The sequence below is a fragment of the Peromyscus californicus genome, unplaced genomic scaffold (genome assembly GCF_007827085.1).
Source record: "Peromyscus californicus insignis strain IS unplaced genomic scaffold, ASM782708v3 Scaffold_16__1_contigs__length_79575227, whole genome shotgun sequence".
NCBI classification, from domain to species: domain Eukaryota; kingdom Metazoa; phylum Chordata; class Mammalia; order Rodentia; family Cricetidae; genus Peromyscus; species Peromyscus californicus.
The window spans coordinates 77,685,957-77,710,946 of NW_026294458.1; the positions used below are offsets into that span (position 1 = coordinate 77,685,957).

The 24,990-nt window shown below is 46.4% G+C and overlaps 1 protein-coding gene across 1 annotated transcript in view; it reads left to right on the top strand.

The window, feature by feature from the left end:
* Pcp4 (Purkinje cell protein 4) overlaps window positions 1-22,470 on the top strand; it is a 60,648-nt gene extending 38,178 nt beyond the window's left edge. Inside the window, exon 3 of the mRNA XM_052741321.1 lies at window positions 22,075-22,470. Coding sequence (XP_052597281.1) covers window positions 22,075-22,202 — 128 coding nt within the window. The 3' untranslated portion in view covers window positions 22,203-22,470. The remainder of the gene's footprint in view (window positions 1-22,074) is intronic.
* The last annotated feature ends 2,520 nt before the right edge of the window (window positions 22,471-24,990 follow it).

A 24,990-nucleotide genomic window follows, 5' to 3' on the forward strand; every position in this document is an offset into this window, starting at 1 on the left:
GTATGCATGAGTGATCTGTAATGGCAGATGCACCTGTTGTGGTCCCAGGAAAACACTGGGAATGCTCTGAGTGGATACTCTGAAGTTCTTCTGCTATGAAGGGACTGTCTGCGAAGGTGTGTGGCAGAGCTGAGGGAAACAGAGAGGAGAGAGTGTGCCATCTAAGACTCGCCATGGGATTTTTCGGGGAGAATCCAGAGTCCTGAGGGGTGTCAGGGGTGGTTATTAGGATTGGGCTTAGTAGCATGGCAGCAGCAAGCACAATATAGAGATGTGTGGGGATCAAAGTACAGCGTGTTCACTCAAATTTCCATTTCAGATAAGCTTAAAAAAACGATTTTGGGACATACCTCATGCAGTGTTGGGGATATAGTTCTATCAAAACCATTTACATCTGAAATTAAAATTTCACTAGACATTCTGGATTGTGTTTGGCAGCCCCAGCTTAGAGGGGAGTGAGCGAATAAACAGAATGAACAGGCTTTCTTCCCACAGCTAGGGCCACCCGCTGGGAAACCCCAACCAACACCACAGAGGCACAGTCAGGAGGAGGAGATAGGGTTGGAGAGACAAAGAGAAGACACAGGAACGGTTGTGTGGGCCCAGGGTCCAGGCTTAGTTTCCCCCGATGCTCTTCTCTCTTTCAGTGTTGGACTAGGTCACTGTAATTAAATAATGGAACCATTTGTACTGATGTGTGCATCTTCGCAGAGACGAAGCAGGCATGGTGATGTCACCCAACCTCAAAAAGAAAAAACCCACTTTCTTCCTTATATGTGGATCCCAACCTATAATGCATGCATGCATATATGTACACAGCTGTAGGTGTGGATCTAGCATAACATTTAGAAAGACGGCAAAGGGTAATATCAGGTGATGAGCGAGGCTGAATGCAGGCAAGGGATGCACACGTCCTGAAGAGGATATAAAACTAATTGCTTTTCTAGTTTTAGCTCTGTCATGTTCTCTCTCTCTCTCTCTCTCTCTCTCTCTCTCTCTCTCTCTCTCTCTCTCTCTCTCTCTCTCTCCCCCTCTCTCTCTCCTCTCTCTCTCTGATAAGTGCATATACATATACATACTTGATAGTGAAAATGTGAAATCCTGGTGAGGCTCCATTGTTTCTGAATGACTTTCGAATTGTAAGAAGTTTGTTGAGGTGTGTGGGCTTGGGAATGGGCAAGTGTTTGTTTAGAGGCTATGTTTATCTAGCTACATGATGTTTCTTTAACATTATTTATTTATTATGTGTATGTGTGCCTGAGTATATGAATGTGCACCATGTATGTGCTGCATGAAGTTTTTAATTATTGAATTCATTACAATGAAGTGACTATTTTATATTTGAACTACATACATACATATACATACACATACATACACTCACACACACACATATATATACACACATACATTCATACACACACGTATAAGACAGGGATAATTACCTTCCTATACAAATAAGCAAAAAAGCAGGTAAAGCCAGTCCAGAGGTGATATTCTTCCGTTTGAACTATATGACATTACTGGCTGGCTTGACACACTTAAAGGAAGGCACTATTAGGTTTGTTTTGAAAGTCAACATCTTGATGTTCCCAGGGCATTAGTCGGTCCCTGTGCAGATGAAGGCTCATGCCTAGCATTCACTTTGAGCCCTCATCCCCACTGAAGGGATAAGAGGGAGGTGACTGGGGAGCAAGGCAGCCTGATGAACACTGGACCCCAGTGGATCCCAGGCAACTGGGAAATGGAGAAGGGCAGAGAAGAACATTGCCCCAGCATGCCAGGTTCCTCAGAGCCTGGAGAAAAAAGAAGAGCAGCTTCTAGACTTCTGTGGCTGAGGACCACAGGGACCAAACCCTGTGTATGCTTGGGGAGCTCAGAGGCTGTGACGGGAGTCCACAACCAGCCTGCCACAGGCTTCTAGGGAAGCTGCTTTCCTCTGGGCTGAGAGAGAGCTGGAGGCCTGCTCCTGCTAAAGAGGTCTGTGGGGAAGCTGTGCTGGCCCACCAGGAAGTGGGAGAGAGCACCATTGACTGCTGCTGTGACCACTGCCATGCCTCATGTGTATAGCCTAGGGTGCACAAGGCTGAGCCAGGGGGTGTTCAGCACTGATCTCTTCCAGTCTGCTGTTCAGGGAAGAGATGTTAACGTTGGCCTTGACCTTGCTGGGGAGGATGGAGGAGCCATCTGCCCTCCTTTGGGTCCTTCTTGTCTGCCTCAGCTTTGGAACCTTGATTTAAACTTCTAATTAGACTGAAAAATCTGCAGCTTAAAGGCACGATAAACGACCACATCTCTCTGTTAATCAAGTGTATCTTCTTTTAATCTTGTCTCTTCCTCCTCACCACGTAGCTAAGAATTGTTTTTCCCTAGACCACAGTGAGAAAAGAAGGAACAGGACCTTGTTTATTACAAGTGATGTCTGGAAGGTTAAAAAAGGAAGAGTAACAGAGGTGGCCAGAGAACTGAAAGTGAACAATTTATAAACTTGACTTTTCCAGGCATTAATTTGAAGGTGTTCATTAATATTGTTGTTGTAGTTCAGAAGCGGTGGGTTGATATGCTGTCTTTCACTATTTCTTCCTTTGCAGGTAGGCTTTCATATCTCTCCAACCTCATGCAGCCCTCTGCTCACAGTACACTGTTTGGGGTGACCCTTTTTTCTATCGCATCTTTTTGGGCATTATCACCATGAACAAGAAGGCTCATTATTTGCATATTGCTAGATTCCATCTAATGAGGTTTAAGAAATTATATTACCCAAGTCATAGCCCAGTCAGTAAAATGCTTGCCTTGCAAGCATGAAGACCTCACTTCCGTTCCCTGAACCCATGTAAAGAAGGAAAAAAAGCCAGGCTTGGTGGCACTCACTTTTATCTTAGCACTGAGCAGTGGGGACAGGAGGATTTTGGGGAGTCACTGGTGAGCTGGCTTATCCTACTCCATAAATCCTGAGCCAAAGAGAGACCCCCCACCTCAAAGAAAAAATGTAGATAGGACCTGAGGAATGGCCACCAATCCACTGGGCTCCACACGTTTGCACATGCATCCACACATATACCTGCACACATGAGCACACACATGATTATGTTTCCCTTGGAACTTGGCCTTTCTTCCAGTAACTGAATATGAGCTGCTTCCTGGCAAATCTTGAAGTGTCTTCGGACCCTGGACATGATTTTCCTGTTAGGCTAACCTCTCCCCTTTCTCATTGAAATCTGTGTGGACAATGGGTTAACTGGCATGCAGATTGCTGGGAATGGATTCAGATCAGCACACAGAGACATCAGCTTACACGGGTTTAGAAAACACTCCTAACCATCTGTGGTGGTGTTGCACGTGTGGCCATTGCTGGTTCTGTGTGTGATGACTGCCCTCTTCAATATTTCTAAGGACATTCTTCCCTCCTTACCATTCTACCACTGCAGACCCTGGGGATCACTGAACATTGAGACATGCTCTGGCACTCATTTAGGAAACAGTCTCCTCAGAGATGTCTTTGCAGCTAATGCTGATGGGAGCCGAGTGATTTTTGTTTCAGCACTTTCTGCTGCGGCCAGCTTACAGAGCCAAGTGTCTCCAGGAGGGCTCTATATGCATCCACGGAGCCCCCCACCCCCACCACACAGCGTTGCAAAGTGTTTGGACCACAATTATCTGGCGATTTCTTGGACTCAGGGTTGCCATGCTTCAGGGCAGACATAAACCCTTTGGCAGCTTGAATTGATAAGTGCTCAGCAAAGTGCGGTTCCCCACCGGTTCATAAAATAGAAAGGGTTTTTATAGTGAGCTCTGACAATGGGCTGGGACACCGGAAGTGGCTTCTAAAGTTTTCTCTGCTGATTGTCAGGCACCTGCTGGTCGCTGACAGAGCCCCGACTGCTCAGAGACAAATGATCAGCACAGAGCTCTTCTCATCTCTCTGTGGGTTGGCCGTCACCAGTGCAGGCACATTTCAGCAGATGGCTCTCAAGTCCCTCTGTCCTTCTTTGGTTATTACCCTGACTGTAGCAAGCTGAGCCTGCTTTCTCTGAGGCCTGACCGCTGCATCTGACTCTTGATTTGCAGCCACAGGGATCATGCATCAGGACCCAAAACCTACTTTGTCCCTGTCTTTCCATGCTGCAGTAACTCGTTCTGGAGTCCCCTGCGAAGGACCATTGTATCCCTTCAGTCTTCACAGCGGGACCATGTTGTCTCCTTCCTTATTCTGATACTTTGTGAGTTTGTGGCTGGCTCTCTTCTTTCCCAGAACACTCTAGAATATTTTAATTTTCCTTTTTTCCATGTATGTGTGTGTTATACGCATGCATTTGTGTTTCTGTGTTACTTTGTGTTGTGACACACATGTGTGCATATGTGTACATGTATGTGCACGTGCAGGCTTCAGGTTGATGCCAGGAATCTTCCTCAGTTCCCCTCTACCCTGCAGGATCTGCCAATCAAGCTCATATCTCAGTGCTAAGGTTGATCTAGCTAGCCAGCTTACTTAGGGGGTCCTGATTCTAATTTCCAAGGCTGCAATTGTAGGTGAACTCGGCACCCACAAGGCATCTTATCTGGATTCTAGTGATCTTAATTCTGGTTCTCTTGCAAGGACTTCAGCTGCTGAGCCATTTCTCAGCTCCTGAATTCTCATTATTTTTCTTTTTCATGCATCAAGGGAATGTTAGATATGAGCCCAAAGAAGAGATGTGGCAGAGTCAGTGGAGGGGAAAGGAGGGGGGAGGGGAATGCTGAGCTGGAGCTGTCAGTGAACACACATTAACAAATAGTTATTTTCTAAGTTTTTCAACAAAACAGGAAATAGGAGAATTTGGTCTAATTTTTTTAAAAAGAAAAAATTGTTAGTTTTTTTTAGAATTGTATACAATATATTTTAATTATAGTCTTTTCCCATCACCCACACCACACCACATACACACACACATGCACATACACACACCACAACACACACACACACACACACACACACACACACACACACACAATCACTATGATGAAATCTGTTTTGTGTTGGCCAGCTATTCCCGAGCATGGGGCCTCCTCTGGAGTGATATACCCATGACACTCCACTGAGGAAAACTGGTTTCCCGCCCCAAGCAGCTATCAATCACAAACAGCTTCTTGGGTGGGACTTTGTACCGTTTTCCTCTTCTCTGTGCTGGGAGTTTTGTCTGACTCAAACTTGCAATAAAACAACTCCCAGTGACATTCTGCTACCCGTAGGTCAATGCATCACTCAACCCTCGTCAGACAAGCTGTTTGCAGTAGATGGTTAATACAGAGCCCCACACACAGATTGTGTGCAGACAGTGAGAAAGTTTGGAGCACTCAGACACAAATGGGATGTCTTTATCAAACCTCTTCTGTCAGGGCTCAGGGTTCCATGTGGAAGAAGAGGCAGAAAGATTGTAAGAGCCAGAAGTGATGGACGACTCCCAGGGAACAGTGCCTTTCATACACAACAGGGCCGATGCCCATATGAACTCACAGAGACTATGACAGCATGCATAAGAGCTCAATATTTTATCTGCAAAAATTTCATTTCCAACCAGCTGACTGCTGAATGTGAAAAGGGGGTTTCTTTTCCTGGCCATTCCTCTGGTGTGCACGCAGTTTTTCACGGTACCTGCTGGATCTGTGACCACCGTTCAGATGAGTACAGGTGTAGACAGCAATGTCCCACACATCACAGATGGAGGGGGCTCCTCCCATGGCCGTGGTATGGACACCTACAGCTAAATTATTGCTGTTTTTCAGCCAGAATATTCTCATCTCATCTTTTGTAATTTTGTAATTGTTTTACCTGTCAGCCAAGGCAATGCCACTTGGCTCCAAGCTTTTTTGAGCGTGTGCCTGAAGCAGTCACACACTGCCTCCCCAGTTCTGGTCACTGGTCTCAAGTGAGAATTACTTGTTGAAAGATTACCATGTGTGTCTTTTATTGACACTTAAATTATGGTTCTGTATGAAAGAGCAGTGTGTAATTTTGAAGTTAGCAGCTAGATATGCTTGTGGGAGAGTGAGCTATGGTCTTGGAAGACATTGTGAGCCACATAAACATACAAACTCCAGTCGTTTTCTGTTCACACATCTCATAGTTGAACAAACCCACAAAATCCTGCCAATTATGTCTGTGGGCTTGAAATAGCCCATTAGGTCACCCTGGTCATTCGCAGTGGGTGAAATACAATTCCCCACTGTGCCTTTCTAGGCTCAGCTTAAAATGACTCTTGCGAAAGGTGGGCTGTAACTGCTCTTGGGAGATGTTTCCTTTCTATAACACACTAATGTCAGATGCTTTTTAAAGTATCTGTCTAAACTGCAACCCTTGCCGGTTCCAGTTGCTGTCCCCTGGGCACCTGCAGTCCAAATGTGTACTCTGTCTCTGCTTACACTTTTGATCCAGACAGAAAGCTTCCTATTACCTCCGTTAATAATTGCAATACTGCAAGGGATGGCGTTTTAACGATCTGTTGAAAAATATGTATTTAAGCTTTTTAAAATTATTTTTTATTTTATGTATGTCAGTGTTTTGCCTGCACGTGTGTCTGTGTACCACATGCATGCATTATTTATATAGGCCAGAAAAGGGCATTAGATCCCTTGGAACTGGAGTAATAAATGATTGCTAGCCACCATTTGGGTGCTGGGAATTGAACCCAGGTCCTCTGGAAGAACAACCAGTGCTCTTAACCTCTGAGCCATCTCTCCAACCTCTAAATACAGATTGGATCACATTGCCTGATATGTTAGTTTATTTTTCTGGGAAGGAAGGGGTTAATTTGAGATGACCACCTTCAGACACAATCCATCATTGAGAGGAGTCACCCACTGAAGCCTGAACTCAAAAAAGAATCCTGGAGGAATGCTGCTTCCAGCTGGCTCACTCACTGACTGGTGCTCAGCTGGTTCTATTATACAACTCATGGGCCTAGGTATGGTGGTGCCACAAACAGAAAGCGTGGACCTCCCACATCAACATCAATCAAGACAATCTCTCCCTGACACAGGCCAGTCTGATAGGGGCAATCCCCGAGAGTTTCCCTCGTCCTACGTGACTCCAGGCTTTGTCAAGTTGAGGTTAAAACCTAACGAGCAGCTGACGATGGAAATGTCTCTTTCTAGAATTCTTGAAAGGACTAAAAACGACTTTTGTGTTTTGGTCTGTAGGAGTGCTTTAGATGGACAGGTTTATTGCGATGGCACTGCCAGGAGGAGTATCTGCCTGCAGGTCACATTGCATGATGGCAGAAGCTGCAGGTTCTCCTGTTCATCCGCCTGCCCCCACATGAAGGAAGCCTGGAGCTCACCAGCCCTGGGGAAGCACTGTTGCTCAGCTTCCTGGAATTGGTGGTCAGAATGTTGTTATGTGCTGCTTAAAGCCAACTCTAAAACTGCACAGTCAGGCTTCCTGAGTCCAGGGTACCGCCTTGCCTAGAGTAGCATTTCATTTCTTCTTGAGTTTTAGTTTTATTTTGTTTATTTTTGTGTGTGAGTGTATATGTGTATGTGTGTCTGTGGTGCGTGTACCTGTATGTGAGCATATATGGAGGCCAAAAGATGACCTGAAGTGTTATTCCTCAGACTCTGTGGCACTGTTCACCTTATTTTTTTTTTTAATTTATTTGGAGACTGGGGGGGGGGCTCTTTCACTGACTGAGACCTCCCCATGCAACATGTAAGCTAGGCTAGCTGGCCAGTGGGTCTCAGGATCTGCCTGTTCCCTCCCCTCTGGTACCAGGATTACAAGTACACACCGTTCTGTCTGACTTGTTTCCAGGGTGTGTTCAGGGGACCTAGCACAGGTCTTCAGGCTTCTAAGGTGAGCTCCTCACTTACTGAGCTGCCCCCGAGTCCAGGTTTCACTTCTGCTTCATTTTTTACACAATCTGGGCCCGGTAACTAGAACGAGGCTTAAGCTTCAGGTGACCCATCTCTAAAGAGTGATTTTCAACCCATCAGCCAGTGTTTGTCTGGGCTCAGGAGTCAGCCTTCCACACGAGCAGGCAGCATTCAGATGTCTTCATTTCAGACGCAGGGCAATGGAGGGCTGCAGATGTGGGCCTGGAGACCAGAGTCCAGAGCGACGCTCAGTTGCCAAGGACAATTTCTGGTAGTCAAAGCATCTCCGAATGGGTAGAAATGTATTATTGATCCAACTCCAATCATTATCCTTTCTGTATCATTACACAAATATTCAACCATGTTTATTGTTTTAAAAATATACAGAGAGGGCAGACATTTACACAGTGATGTCGATTTCTGCCCTCTGCTTCATCCACACATACAAAAGCCAAGCACATGAGATTTGAGGCCGGTGAAGGTCCAGGTAAAGTGCCCCTCTGCTCAGCTCTGCTCAACCCTGATGGGCTTCCCTCCGCCCACTTTGCAGATGCTCTTTCAGAATTCCACTTAGAGATTTGCACCTGAAGTCCAATTCCATACACAATGGGCTCATCTGTTTGCATCCAAAAAAGTCAGTACTGTAATCTCTGATGGTATGCAAAGGAAAACAGCTGTCTGCCTGGATTAAAGGCACAGAACTGGAAAGCCAGGACAAGGGTGTCCTGTGAGATAGAGCCCAGCTTGTCAACAGTGAGGGCCACACAGAACAAGGCATTATCAGCTGAGGATGCCTTGGGGCAGTGCACACGGCCAGGAAAGCCTTTTAATCAGGAAGCTGTGAAGGGAAGGGAGTCGGGAGGGGAAAGGCTGAATTTTGCCTGGTACTTTGTGGTGGGGGCAGTGTGCTAACTGTCGTGCTGAGGTTTGATTCTAACATCTCGATGAGCCTCTTTTCCTTCTGAGCCCTGGAGCGTGCATCCTATTTGCCCGGTTTCTCCTTTTCCTCTTTCATGTCAACTGCTCTGTGGACTAGAGATGGGGAGAGTTACAGACACTTAGTGGACTCCAGTGTGTGCATTAATGAGGCTAGAGGATGCTCTTTTCAGGCTTAAGGTGTCCTGCAGCTCTGATTGTATCTGACTGTTCTTGCTACTGAACACAAGGGAGATGTCTGCTCCTCTGAGACTTGCGTCTGGAAGTTTGGAAGCTCAAGGCATAGGTGAGGTTTGTATGACAAGGAACGCTTGATGCCTGGGAGACCTAGGCAGGGTCAGAGACAGGATGAAGACTGATGGTTTGAAAGCCGTGGAAAGAATTTAAAACGGGAACCAAAGCAGAGAGAAAGGAGTCAGACGGTGTAGGAAAAACCTCTTCTTAGTTGCTGCATCTGCCCTGCCCATTCTCTGTAGTCAAGTCCGGGAAGAGCCATTGCCTTTCAACAGGTTAAAATGAATTGTTGAGAAGTGGATTGCTACATTCTGCAGGGGAAAAGATCACATAAAGCAGGGCTTGCCTGAAGCTGATGGCTGGTACAGGGTATGGATATAAAGGGAACGTTGTTGTGAAGCATCATGGGAGATGTTCTAGTACTTGAGGTGGAACCCAGATCCTGACACATGGCAGACACGGATGCTGCCCCTAAGATATAGTCATGGCCCCTTTAAAAACAGCTTTTCATTTGAGACAAGGTCTTATAGCCAAGGTGCTTAGGGTGGCCTTGAACTGATCCTCCTGCCCCAGCCTCCAGTGTAGCTGGGATCATAGTCCTACACCTGCAGGCCTGCCCCAAACTGAGCTTCTTAGAGATGTGACCCTGTGAAGAAATGGCTACCCACATCAGAAAGTGAACAGATGCACACGACAGAAGAAAAGACGAGGCGGAAAAAACAGCAACCCACTGTGGTATGCCTTTGGATATCTATTGTTATCTTAAATCCTGTGTGTCCAGGTGTGTTGTACACTGGCTGTGACATCTGTGTGACTAGATGAGGGTCACCAATGGAAGCTGAAAGCCCAAGTAACAGCAGCTTAAATAATGAGCAAGATAACTCTTCTCTCATCAAAAGGAGTCTGGAGGTCAGTATCTTCCATGGAGCACCGAGAGTCCCTGTAACTATTCTTCCTACCTAAGGTTAAGAATGCTCCCTTCTGTGGTCCAGCGTGACAGCCTAAGCACTGGCCATGGCATCCGTAGTTCAGCCAGCATAAAGCAGGGGCAGTGGGGGAAAGGATGCAAGGAGACATTTTCCTGCTCCTCTGGTGTCAGCCAGAATTTGGTTGTACATCCATTCCCAGCAGTAGGGATGCTAGAAGCTCTCTTCTGGATAAGCACGTGCTCAGTCCCCAATCAGGGCTTTTATATCTAAGAAAAGAGGATGGACAGAGGCCACACGCAGATGTCACGATGAGCACCTGCCCCTTGGGTCTTCTTGAGCACTCTTGTCCTGGCGGCCCCTCGTGGGGAAGGCTGTGCAGGGTGGGGTGCTGATGGAGGGTGAAGGAGGGGAGGGAGACTTTCAGGGTGCGATCCTTGCCACCTCTAAAGGTTCTGGCACAGTCTTTCCTTCAAGCCGTTCTTTGCTAAGGCCTATGCTGAGGGAGGGAGACCCTGCAGTCTTTGCAGTCAAAGTCTTTATGTAACAGTGCTCCTGTCCTCCCCTGTCCCTGATGCAGGAGGTGAAGCCCAGACCAGAGGTGTCAGAATTGCAAGTTACCACAGGAAGCGCTTTATTCCAGGGCACGCACACATCTCTCAGGACTTCTGGGAAACAGAGAAGCAGCCTGGGCGGGGCAGACCTAGGCAGGATGCATGAGGAAGATTGTCAAGTGACGGCTCATTCTAGCAGGAGCCTGCATGGCTCCTAATGCATCCTAACTCAGGGCACCAGACAAAGGGCAATAGGCAGGGCCCCTGCTCTGCTTCAGGGAACCCCTCCCACCTCAGGGTCCTAGTGCTGGCTGGAGTGGGGTCCTCATGTTTTCGGCCTCTATTTGGAGTTCTCTCCTTCCATCTTGGATGCTGGCAGTGCGCACATTGGCTGAAGCTGACTCGGTGGGTGGAGTTCCACTCCCATGAACCCACCTGGGAATTGTTTCCCCTAACTCAACCTCCTCAGTGCAGGGAGGAACCCAAAGGAATGGGCACTGGGTAAGCCAGCCAGTCAGCTGTCGTGCCTAATTGTAGTAATCCAGTCCACCTGGTTAGAACAGTGTACACTCAGTCCTTGTCCCTATATGAACCCAGCCTAGATTCCCGTTCATGTCATTTTCCAATATAGGGAGGGGCATGAAGGGGCCACAGCAAAACCTCAGAGGACGTACAGAGTCTGGCTCTTCCTGGTCAAACTGCTTCTCTGTGGCATGACTGTAGTCTTTCTTCTCAACAAAGGAAGGGTTTTGACTAGTATTGCGCCCTATATATAAAGGCGGGAGCCTTAACCTCTGTCCCTTCAGAGCCTGGCTGTCTAGTGACAGGCTCTTTAAAAGTGGTAATTAGGACAAACTCAGGTGGGATGTATACTTTTAAGAGGCAATCAGGACACAAGGTACATCCAGTGGCCTGGCCCTCTGAGGACACAGGAAGGGTTCAGGTCATCTACAGGCTGGGAAGACAGCATCAAGGGAAACCCACTTGGTTTGAACCTTGATCTGGGCTTCAAGCCCCAAGGGTGGGGTGGGTGTGGGACAATCAATGTATGTTTCTCAAGTCGCCACTCTACTGGGCATTATTTTGTCATGACAGATCTAGAAAATGAACATGATTAGAAATGAGTTTTGCCTTCCCAGTGAGAAGTTATTTTCGAGTGATGTGTAGACTGTATTTTAGGGGGATGGACTTGAGGGACATTCGATCCCATAATGGCTTTCTTTTTCATCAATGTCTCTAGATTTGTACACATTTGACTAGCTAAGAGCACACAGTTTGTGTGTGTGTGTGTGTGGTGGTTTACGTAAGCCAGACACAGCTCCACAGAGCTGGAGATGGGATGGTGGTCATGGGAAGCCCAGAGTAAACTGTCCTTTTCAGATGACCAAATTAGGCTTCCCATCCTCCAAAAGCTAAGCTACTTAGCACTGGACAGCAGGTCTCGGGTACCTCTATTTTAGGACAAAGAATTACTCTCCCTTGGAGAAAGCTGTGTGCACCGAAAAGGGGCTAGCCTGGTAAGTGAGGAGTTGGAAGGAATGGGGACCATGTTTTTTGTGTGACTTAAGGAAAATCACAGTGCAGGAAGTCCACTTGCCTGTTGTGGCTAATGCTTGACTTTGCACATTAATCTCTGCTCTTTGCAGAGACCTGGAAAATTGCAGTTGTTCACACCAGCTGCCCCTGTGCAATAAACACAGAGGAGGCTGCAGGAACCAGCAGGGGCTCTGTGGCTTATGATCATACCTCCTGCTCAGCGACAGAATGGCCCTTTCTCAATGTCTCGCTGAGGGGACACTTTGGGCCTCTGCATGCCCTATTTCCAGCTTTTAAAAACACTTGGTCTTTTTTTTTTTAAATGGGCACTTCATAAAATACAGTGTTCAGTGTTCAATGTCAGCAATGTAATCCATTTATATGTATAAATTCATTTTTATTATTAATTTTAATTTTGAGGAAGAATCTTCTCCAAACTGGCTGCCTTACTATCTGAATATGTCTTCATCCATTTTGAGGCTTAAGGAATTAAAACTCCCAATTCCTGTCACTTGTCATTTTGACTTTTACCATCCCAAGGGCAAGGTTTGGGTCCTCAGAAAGAACACACACTGGCTCCCTATGGCTTTGATAAGAGAGAGGTGTGGTTTGAGCTCAAGTCCCCCAACTGCTCTGTGTGGACTAGCTTAATTGTATCAAGGGCAACACAAGTCATAGACTAATTCTTTTAGAGGTAATATCATACTTGGAAAGAATGGCAGGACATCCTGTGAGCCTTGGCTTTCACATACCCTACTTGCAGGGTGTGCTTAAGTTAAATTCCTGTTATTTCCTTATGGAGTGCTAAGATTTTAATCCTTTTATAGTACGCTATGTGCTTCGACTCCTAACGAAGGGAAACTCCTACTCAGGACAATTATATCCCAATTTACTGCTTATGTACCGATTTCTGATCTACAGGATTAGGCCTTAGGAGGTAATTAGTCTCTGTCAAATAAAGCTCAAACTGTGGAGAGCTGTGATTATGTAAATCTTTGGAAGCCTTTGCATGTGTGTGTGTGCAGATACATGGGTGTGTGTCTGCGGTGTGTTAAAAGTGAAAACTGTGTGTTCATCACTTACTGTTAGCACCATGAAACAATGATGCCATGTTATCATAAACCTGGAAACAATGTATTCAAGAGTTTCTTTCTGAAGGTCCGGGTAAATATGGTGTGTGTGTGTGTGTGTGTGTGTGTGTGTGTGTGTGTGTGTGTGTGTGTGCATTTAGTGCTAGGGATCAAACCTAGGCTCTTGTACATACTAAGCCTTGCTCTCCTACTGTGCTACATACACCCCATCTCAGAATATACTTTTGAATTCTGCTGCATTTCAAATTCTTCCTCCTTTCTTGAGCTGGGGTAGGATCTCCGAATAGCTCTGTCATGCTCTGGGTGACTTTTCACGGCTGTTAATTTCTGAGGAATTAATGTTAGCTATTTGAAGTCTGATACTGAGATTGTGACTGCAGGATGGGAACAGCTCACCTAATTGTCATTTCTATGCCATGGAGAACTTGGTGCTTCTCTTCCTCGGGAGGAGGTTGGACTGTCCCTTCCACACTGGCCTCTTCCTGGTGGCTTACCTGATAAGCCCTCTCTCTCTCTCTCTCTCTCTCTCACACTCTCACACACACACACACACACACACACACACACACAATATACACCCACCACACACCACAATACATACCACACACCATATACATGTACTGCAAACACACACACACAAATATACCACACACACCACATCATATACAAATACCATAAACACACACACACACACACACACACACCATATGCACACATCACAAACACATATACCATACACCCACACATATACCACACACACCACAAACATATATATATAATATGTGGTATATATATATATATATATATATATATATATATAATATATATATATATATCACATACACCACAAACATATGTACATACACACACACCACACATCATATACAAATACCACAAACACACACATCACACACATACAATCTACATACACCACAACCACACTACACACATATACCACACACACACCACAAACACACATATACACACACACCACACACCATGAAACACACACACATATACACATACACACCACAATTCTCTGATTGGTTTGGCACATTTCTCTGATTTGGGACTCTGTAAAATTCTACTTTTTAATGAGCATATTTATCTATTTTCTGCTTTTCCCTGGGAATCAAGAGATTGAGTATGTTCTCTGTGACACTCCAGTCCCCAGAGAATGACAACTCATCATAGACCCAATGCTAAGAGATAATAAATCCTGGCAAACTGCACCTGGTCAGCCTGGTGGACTTTTGCAAGCTGATTGATTGAATCCTGTGTTCTGAGTGGGAGCTCTGAGGCCATGGTTTCTCCCAGGGGTGTGGTAATTGCTGTGTGCAGGAGTCCATCATCCTGGCCTACACCCATGGAACAGAAATTGTGCAGCATTACAACAGACCCACACGATGGAGAGGGAAACCTGGTCTTAGAGTGGACTTACTGGGTGATCTCGGGTGAGACATAGCTGTCCCTGACCTTCGTAAGATGGGACGACAAACATTGCCCACAGTAGCGTGCAGAAACCAACCAGCAAAGTGACTTGAAAACCCATAAAGCCTAGAGTTTAGGCGAGGGGTCATCATAGGCTGGGTTGTAACTCTCCCACAACTCTCTTTGAAACACTGACCTCTTGTACCTCAAAATGTGACTACATTTGGGGACAGCATCTATCTTTAAGGAGGTGACTAGCCCTCACTGAGGTCTTTTGGGTGGATGGTAATCCAGCAGGGCTGGGCCCTGTTAGGAAGGGGGACTCTAAGTATGCAGTCACAGGGATATTCTTCACCATACAGGGACACAGTGGGAAGGCAGCCATCTGAGACTGAAAGAGAAGACTCAGGAGAAACCGGCCTTGCTGACTCCTCTGTTTCAGATTCTTTCAGATGAGAGGAAACACGTCTAAGCTGTGGTGTTCTGCCACAGTGACCCTCACCTGACAGATGGTGTTCATCCAGTCCTGTTGATGGTGGGTGGGCAGACCTGAGGACTTCCACTCAGACTTGGTGTCTGTTAAAATCTGTAAGTGTGCAAGCTGAGCTGTGAGTTGTCATAACACTACCAGAGGCTTGAGAAACTCTTTCGGGATTTTCTTCAGTTGTTAGCAGTTCTGTAACTTTGTAAATAAGATTACGTCTCTTACCTTTGCCCATCAAATGATCTGTACAGGAAAACTCACAGAAGCGTGTGAGGGAAAATCTAGTTCATGCTCAATAATCAAGACTGGTTAGAGTGAGGTCTTTTGGCAGGGTTACCCGAATGCTACCATGACAAGGTCAGACATACTGCCAGAGGCCACTACCTGCCTGGATTTCTGCAAGGTGAAGCTGCATTTCAGGAAAGCAGCATCAGAAACATCTGTAGTGGAGTGGAAACCTGACTAGGACCGTTGCTCTCTAACCAAACCTTAGGAGGAGAGATTAGAGGCACAAGATATCCTGGCACTCAGGGAGAGCAGTTTCTTCAGTATGCTTGTGGCATTTGCAGATTTCTGTGACATGTCCTACTAGTTTGATAAAGTCTCTGTTTAGGGGGAAAGGGTTAATTGGCCAGGGTCATTTTTCAAGTTTTGTGTTCTTTTTTTTTTTTTTTTTTTTTTTGTGTGTGTGTGTGTGTGTGTGTGCGCACGGTGTGTGCACGTGTATGTGTCTCCATGGTCCCCATGTGTAAGAGAGAGAAGAGAGGACAGTTATTGTGATAGGTAGACAGATATATGATGGATAAATGATGAGTAAAATGATTTCTAGAAGGATGGAAAGACAGATAGATGGGTGGGTGGGTGGGTGGGTGGGTGGGTGGATGGATGGATGGATAGATGAAGTGATAGATGAATGGATGGAATGATGGACAGGTGGCTGGATTAATGAACACATGGACAGACAATCAAAACAGATAAATAAATAGACAGATAGTGGTAGGTAGGTAGGTAGATAGATAGATAGATAGATCATAGGAAGATAGATAATGTCCAGGTAGATGATGTAGCAGTTAATGTCAGTTGCCCAACCTGGTAAATTTTGATTTTTACTTCCTGTAAGACAAGGTCTTCCAAGTGATAAACTCAAGAGTAGAAGTCTGTGGGGTTGGTGGGGGATTGTGGTCCATTGTTCACAGGAGATATTGTGGTTATGGGAGCCTTTGTTTTCTTGAGCAAATGGTCAGGAAGTCAGGGGTGTCTTTATTCTCTAATGGAGCTGCCAACTTTTACACAGAATCTGCTGAGTAGTGTGGGCATGCCCCTATTCTTGACCACCCCGTGATCAGATTCAGCATTTTATTGCCCATGCAGAAGGAAATGACATTCTTTCAGAACTCCAAATAATGTCTGTGCAATCCTAGGCTGGAGTGTTATGGAAAAGTACTGCTTGTTCAGAGTGATAAAACTCATCATTGGAGGTGGCTGATGTAGGTTTTTCCAATTCAGGCAGTGGAATCCTAAATCAAAGTGTCAGGTAGAGCCCACCCAGTCCAGACACAAGCCTTCAAACGTCTTTATGAGATAGTCAATAGAGATGAAAGGAAAGGGTTGAGCTGCCAGGTGGGAAGGACAAAGGCTTTGTACCTGCTGCTTATATAGACATATCACTCTCTCATGGATGGAGCAGCTGTGCAGAGAGGCCCCCTGCTGTGTTCCTGGCTATGGTGACTGGGGTGGGCCCTTCTGCAGTGTCCAGTCTCTCTCTGTCCCCTGACTGTGAGTAGTGCCCAGCACGGGTGGCGTGGGTGATTGGTTCCTACTGACTGTGTTTCGCGTATGTTTTCTGTGGTTTGAATCACACAACTGGGACCCTGTCTGTAACAAGCCAGACATACTTAGCTGCCTAGGCTGACCATGAAGCGTCCATGATGACATGTGTCTATTTTCCTCTGAATTAGGGCAAAAGTAACCTGTGAATCATACCAATAAGTAGGTGCAGAGACCCCAGGGCTTAAGTGCCTCATGCTTGCTCATACCCCTTCTAACCTGCTTCTGCAGCCCTGGCCACATAGAGCCTGATACTGTTTATATTAAAGTTTAATTTGTAATAAGGTGTTGATCTGCACAACGTGGGGGGGGGGGGCTAGGGGAGGAAGTGATTTGACTTCGAGGTTAAAAAAGGAAGCCCAGAACTGTGTTAGCTACAAACCTTCCCTGGGGTCAGGGCGCTTAGAGACAATCCTTATTGCCACTCTTACCTAGACTTCTGCTGTATGGTAGTTTTACATGGAAAGACGCAAACGAACATCTACCCAACCCTGGGACGACAAGAACAGATCAAAGAAAACATGTCCACCCAAGTCTAGCTTTGTCAATCAGTGCATTTACTGAGTTTGCTACAGAGACCTGAGTGAGGGGTTACATATAGAAGTGTGGGTAACTCAGAGGCAGCTGCATTATCAAAAAGCCCACTCAGCATGAGTGACAACTCATGAAAACCATATCCCTGGCGGACAGTTCTGTTGAATAGCCTCCCTGCCCTGGAAACTGTTTACTGCCTTTATAACTTTGGGGAGGGGCCTAGTGAATTTTGTGCTTTGCATGAGCTTCTGAGTCTTCTGAGCCTCCCTCTTCCCTCCAGGAGGGAATCTTTCAATCTGGAGGGATTAGCTGCTCAGCACTCTACTCCACATTAGTCTGTCCATGACACTGGTGGCTAGAAAAAGAAATTATTTTATTTCTATATTTTAAAAAAGGGAAACCAAGAACCAAGGCAGTTAAGAACCTTCCCTGGGGTCACAGCAGCCAAAGCAATCGGTGAATTTGACTCTAGCTGGGCCCCACACCTCTAGTGCTTCTGAGGAGGGTCTGACAGGAGGAGCCAGTGCCACACTCCAAAGAGGCTAAGGGCACTGCTGGAACAAGATGTACGTGTTTTGCTTATTCCCTAGCCAGATGAGAGTGGCAACCAGTACCTAGTGTAGGGTAGGGTTGAGAAACCTGCCCAGTTCCCCATCGTCAGTGGGGAATCCTTGGCCTACTTTGTCCTCACCCTGGTCTTCTCTGCTGTGTCCTTACCCTCTTCCAGGTCCCAGGCCCTAGGGTCAGTGATACGAGGTTACACCTGTGCCTTGCTGATCCTTCTCTGGGTGTCTGTGTCTGGATGCCTGCACCTTGTTTTCTCTACCTCTTCTGTGAGGCCCACCCCCTTAACAAATCAATGCTTCCTGTGCCATTCTCCTGTGGTCACATTTCTATCTTCACATCTTCCATCATCTGTGAACCATGCACCTCTGGCTATCCCCACAGTGGCTTTGACTACTCACTTCCCAGCCACACTTCCTTAGAGACCTGTTGTGAATCAGTGATAGAGGTGGAGGTGGTGAGAACAAGGACCCATTGGCCAATAGAAATTACCGCAGGGCATGCTGGTGTCTTAGACCTCAGGCTAGAAGTGTTTGCTCACTTGACAGAGTTGTTCACAACCAGCAGCTGCTAATTGAACACCCATTTGGTGTCAGGCCCTAGGAGAGCTGCTGGATCAAGGCAAACGTAGCCCCTTTCTTCCCAGGCTCACAGCCTGGAAAGGGAAGTGACAGTGAGGACAAACCAGGGATGCAAAGAAAGAATTATCGCAATGGAAGTAATGGATAATGAAGGCTACAGTGAATCACAATGCAGGCTTGGTGTGTGTGTGTGCACACATGAACATGCATAGTGTGTTTTCAATGAATATCATATATGCAGGGAAACAAACCCTAGGGGCTTTGGCCTTCCTGTCTACGATGCTGAGAGCTTTATGATACCAACAGCAAAAAACAAAACAAAATAAAACAAAACAGACTGAGCCCTAAGCTCTGCTCTGGAGTGAAGGAGAAGAGAGGCTCTCCTGAGAGTCACCTTGCATCTGAGCTGTCATCATCACTAGGGACACTCAGAGGGGATCTTGGGAGGTTCCAAAGATGGAAGAGGCTCTGGATATGGGAACCCAGATGTGGCGCTCCTAAACTCCTGTGGCTAATCTTTGCTGCTGTTAATTGGATGCTCAGAGCTGGCCTGCCCTGGCTGCCAGGACCCCATGGAACCTTTGCAAGTCCTTCACTGGCACCAACTCTTTGCCATCAGATCTGATGAGCTGTCTGTCTGTCTGTCTTCTTTCCACCACTTTGGTCCCTGGCCCCCTTGGTACATGGAGCTCATTGCTTCTCCTGTGACACTTGCCCTCAAGGAAGGCAAGACTCTGAAGTAAACACAAAGTGACAAATCCTTAAATATCAGAAGTTGCTCTGTAAAGCACTATAATATTTCTCAGATGTGGTTGGGATCAATAAATCACTTTTGGTGGACGTTATTAGTTTAAGATGTAATTGTAAAATTGATTTTTATGACCTGTCCTTACTACTGCATCTTGGATCCCCTAAATATACATAATTTTCTGCATCTTCATTTATCATTTGTCAAAACATAAAATTATTGTTTTTTTCTCATTATTACAAAAGGGGGAAGATGGATCAGGCCCTTCAAAAACTGTGGGCTGCAGCAACATTTTTAAATCTGAAAAAAACCTCTCCCAACCTCCCTTGAATTGCAACTAATTTCCTCCATTGCCATCACTTTGCAGTGGATGTAGGGTCTCCTCTGGGAGGGAAGGATCAGAAGTATAAAACTTCTGTGACAAATAACTCACAGAGCTGCAGAGCCAGACAGTGTTGGTGATAGCCCAGAGCTAGGGCCACTGCCTATCTGTCATTCTTGCCTTTCATATTTCTCAGCATCTGCTTGTGTTGCAGGCAACTCCTGTCATTTCCTGTGGTACTGCCCACTGCATTCACTGCAGTGTGGATCAATATGCCAAGGACTACTTGATCTGGAGGAATGCAGCAGAAGCATTCCACCATCCTCTCTGTCTGTTGGGCCCCATGGATCATGAAGGAGGTCCCTCAACATTCCCTGTACAATGCACTCTAAGTCTCAGCTCCTACAGTCATGGTAGTGAGTTAAAAAGAAAAGTTCATTGATTTAGGTCACAAACCCATCACACTAACAAGGCTCACAAGGCCAGGAGCAGATCTCTGGCTCCCAGATGGAAGAGTGCCCAGAATGCTCCAGGCAGAACCTGCTCAGTCTCTAAGAAAATTGAGAGGAGCCTGCTTAAGGATCTGCAGTGGAAATTCTGTACTCAAGGCATCTGAAACAAGTGTGGGTGCTCCTGCATGTCTGTCACCTATCATCTATTTACCACCTACCGTCTGTCTATCTATCTATCTATCTATCTATCAATCATCTATCTATCTATCTATCTATCTATCTATCTATCTATCTATCTATCTATCTATCTATCTATCTATCTACCTATCATCTATTTTCCATCTACCTATCATCTTTCTATCAATAATCTATCTTATCTATCTTCTATCTCTCTATATATTATCTATATTTATCATCTATCATTTCTATTATTCCTCCCCTCCCCACTCTTGGTTTTATCTAGATAGTCTCTCTGCTCCATACGCAAGTCCAGGGTGGCAGTGAGGCTTTTGCACAGGTCCAGGGAAGGTGGGAGCTGCTGCTGCTTCCAGCTCTGGCTTGCATTAATCTTAGTTCCTTTTGATTACCTCCTCTGTAGATAGGAGTTTGGGTCTCAATTCAACTTCCTTTTAAAAAGGAGTAACAACCTGTCCTCTCTCTAGGCTTAACAAATGAGCAGTCTCGCCCTATGGGCACCTTCCATTCAACTACATAAGTCATGCCAAGTCTGGGTTGGGGCCCTAGTGTCTGCATTCAAAAAAACAAAGACATGATTCTTCTGATGAGGCTGGTGTCCAGCCTTCACTGGGTTGGAGGATGTAAAAAGATGCTCCCTCTCCCTTCTCTTGCAGGAGGATTTTGCTTACTTGTTATTTACTTTTGATCACTGCTCAGGAAGTGCCCAGCACAAAGGCACAATCACCTCAAGTCATCACTTGGTGCTGGCTCCTATCCTGTCCTCAGCAACCCTGTCAGTGTGAGCCAGCTGACTTCTCTGCCTTAGTCGATACACCACTCAGTTTGCCTTGCAGAATCACAATGTATGATTTATGGAAGTGCGATCTTATGGTGATGGTCAAATAGTGTCATTTGGTTATGAAAACGGCCACGACTGGAGCCTAGAAAACAATGAGCAAATTCATTAGCAACACAAAGATCCAAAATATCCCTCTGTCAGCTCTGAACACAGTGACCATCAGCTAGCACTATAGAAAGCGTCAAGACTGTGTCAGTGACTTTCATCATCCTGCTTATGCGTAGTGTAGCAGGAATCTTAAATGGTCTTATTAATAAAGTCAAACCCAAGGCCAGTTATTGGGGTGAATGCTGGAAGATCAGAGAAGCAGAACAAGCCACAGCTTCCTCGCCTCGCCAGTTCCTCAGCTGATCCTGTTTCCTCAGATTGGAAGCCTCTGAGTCCTCATCCGAATGGCTCTCAGCTGAACTGCTGCCCAAAACCCTGAATGCTTAACCAGCCAAATGCTTCTAGTTTCTGGTCCTCACACCTCATATATATCTTTCTGCTTTCTGCCATCACTCCCTGGGATTAAAGGCTCACTTTCTGGGATTAAAGGCATGTGTCACCATGCTTGGCTGTTTCCAGTGTGGCCTTGAACTCACAAAGATCCAGAGGGATTTCTGCCTCCCAAGTGATAGGATTAAAGGCGTGTGCTACCACTGCCTATCCTCTATGTTTAATATTGTGGCTGCTCTCTTCTCTGACCCCAGATAAGTTTATTAGCGTGCACAATATTTTGGGGAGAACAATACCACCACAGGGTAGAGTTCAGATAGAGTGCTACAGATTCTGAATGTCTGAAACTTTGTACCATGCTCCCCTGGATTTTACTTTACAAACAGGGCCTTGTCTTGGGATGGGTGAATGAATACCTGAGGGCACACCGTGGTGGGCACCGTGCCTCACGTTTCTAGGCTGCTGCCTACTCTGCTCTTCTATTTTCAGCGAGGTGGTCACCCTATATGTCTGTTTTTGTTTTTTGATACAGATGGGCAGAAGAAAGTCCAAGAAGAATTCGACATTGACATGGATGCACCAGAGACAGAGCGTGCGGCTGTGGCCATCCAGTCTCAGTTCAGAAAATTTCAGAAGAAAAAGGCCGGATCACAGTCTTAGTGGGGAAGCTGCTTCCTATTCCATCTGAAGACACCATGTTCAACCACCATCCATCGAGAGACGAAAAGAGCAATACCCTAGAGAGGAGTCACCCACAGTACACACCCTGCTGATAACCTCATGCATGTACAGAAACCTGTAGTATGTATGCCCCTATAGAAAGGTGTACACAGTGAAATTGTGAGTAGTTTAACCTGATTATCTCCATTACGATTCATCTGCAACTATTTTCCCTGATGTTGTAATAAAAAGGAGGTAAGATGAGCGATTCCAGTGTCTGCTTTTATTTCTCCCATTAGATGAGGCAGGAAAGTGCTCCTCAGGTTAAAGGCAACTGCAAGCCAGGTGTCTCTTGTATTCTTCTTGAAGCTTAGAGGTATAACAGAGTGGGTGACCTGTTAGGGTGGAGCTATTCATCCTCAACCTAGCAGTGCCTGTCTCATTTATAGAGTGCTAAATGTTATAACAGGTGGTGGTTGCATTTCCTCAGTGTGGGAGTGTAGTCTGTACCTTTGACTGCCCCAGATTCAGAATTTATAACCTATCCAGAAGAGCACAAGGTATGGGAGGGCCGTGCGTCTGTGGTTGGAATGTCACCCAGGTGTATCCAGCAAGTACATTTCAGATCTGCAAAGGGTTGCCCCGCCCCCCAAGGGCCATCTTTGCACCTGTGTAGCTCCAAGCAGCAAGCACGTGCTCCAGGCTCCTTCCAGGCTCCTACATCAAAATCTCGGAGAAGATGCCTGGCTTTTCTCCAGTGCAAACCTTGCAGGAATATGGCTTCATATGCCTTGGGGAGCTCCTATGGATAGCAAAAAGGTCCATTTCATGGGAAGCATGTCTCCACAGTGTCAAGAGCCAATGCAGGTTGGTAGAGTGTGACTGTGAGCTAGCTTTGGGAAGCAAACACCAGGAGCATCAAATGCCTGTGTTGCCTGTGGCTGCACATTTGAGTATTGCTGTGAGAGAACCTGAAACAGAAGTGATATTTTGCCCAGCACCTGAGAATGCTCTGTGCTCTAGGAAGGTACCATGGATGCTGTGGACTTGGCTGTGTGGCTCTGGTTGTGCCATAAGCACTTGTGGGAGGAGGGGGCAGAGTGTCTGAGTGTGCACACCTGCATGCTGGCCTGTGGGTGAATGATGTGGGAGTGAGGTAACAGCTGGAGGTAGAGGGGATCCTGTTCTGTCACAAAGCCCTTCTGCTGGTGTTAAGAGCACAGGCTGAGAAAGACTGGAACCCATGGGATGTCCTGTCACACAGCTAAAATGTGCTTGTTGTCTTGTGTAAGGAGATCCCTCCTGCTAGGTCTTCCTGTGGCTGCTGGGGTGGGTGTGGGAGGCTATGCTTGAACTCTCCCGATGACTTCAGTTCACTAACTTCAGTGTTCACGAACACTACACAGGATCATTTCTGCAATGACAACCAAGGATGGCTAAACGGGACTCCTAATGGGCTGGTCCCCATTGAGAAGAAGACAGTAGGTTGCAAAGACACCCCAGAAAGAGCAGCTGAGATAGTCGGGGTGGGGTATGAATGTTACAGAAATTAGATGGCTTAAGATGTCGTCCTCAGGGCTCCCTAAGGCTGCTAATGTAAAGAAAGCTGGGACCCTTGAGCCGGGCGGTGCTGGCGCACGCCTTTAATCCCAGCACTCAGGAGGCAGAGCCAGGCGGATCTCTGTGAGTTCGAGGCCAGCCTGGTCTCCAAAGCGAGATCCAGGAAAGGCGCAAAGCTACACAGAGAAACCCTGTCTCGAAAAACCAAAAAAAAAAAAAAAAAAAAAAAAGAAAGCTGGGACATGTAATTACCATAGTTATCTGTACCTTTGTGCCCAGAGCCACAACTTCCCCCATCCTCTGACTTTTTGATCTAAAAGAAGGTCTAGTCTTATGGGGGATGGTCTGACCCTGACAGCTAGAGGCCACCCTAGCTCTAAGGAAGATATTGCCTCCTGGGGGACTCTGTGTAAAGCATTGTAGGCTAATGGATTCGTTCTTCTGATGACCCCAAGAGTCTGGGAGTTCTCCCACAGCCTGAGGTCCCACAGAGATTCTGATATGTGTCTTCCATTGCAGCTGTAGGGCAAGGGTGTAACTGCTTCCCTTTGTGCCCTAGGGAAGAGTTTAATTTTCCACTTCCTAGGTCGACTCTCAGCTGTTGGGGTGGTAGTGAGACATTTGCTTCCCACCAAAAGCATGGGTTGGGTTTGTGGAGTCTGAGGTCTAGGTGTTGCAGAGCAGAGGAAGCAGCTTGTAGCCCCAGGCCAAAGAGGACTTATCCTACTTGAGGGATGCAGTATTCATCTCAAAAAAAGAAGGAGCCCCCTCAGGGCATGCCACAAGGTGTCTGCAGCTTGGAGCAATGAGTGCTGATTCAATTATGATCCATCCACTGAACTATTATGAGCAAGCACTTGGTGTTGTCCTTGCAAGGCAGGACAGGGTGCTTGCAGGCAGGCTGGTGGGGGAGGGGTAGAGAATCATAGATGTGGAGGATAGAGACAGGTAGAACAGGGAACAGTGAGTGGCAGCTAACCAGTGACCGGGAGACCCACATGCACCGTCCCCAGGGATGCGGCCCCACTGCAATGCTGGCAGGTGGTACAGAGGAGCTAGGCAAAAAAGATACTCTGCTCTAGGACCACAGTGGGTGTCGTATGGTCACCAGAAAACCACATAGGACTCTATGCATCCAAGTGTTGAAAATGGACCCATCTTTGATTTGTAAGTTGGCCAGGCCTCTATGGAGAACTTAACCTGCCATAATATGGTAGTTCCTTAACAT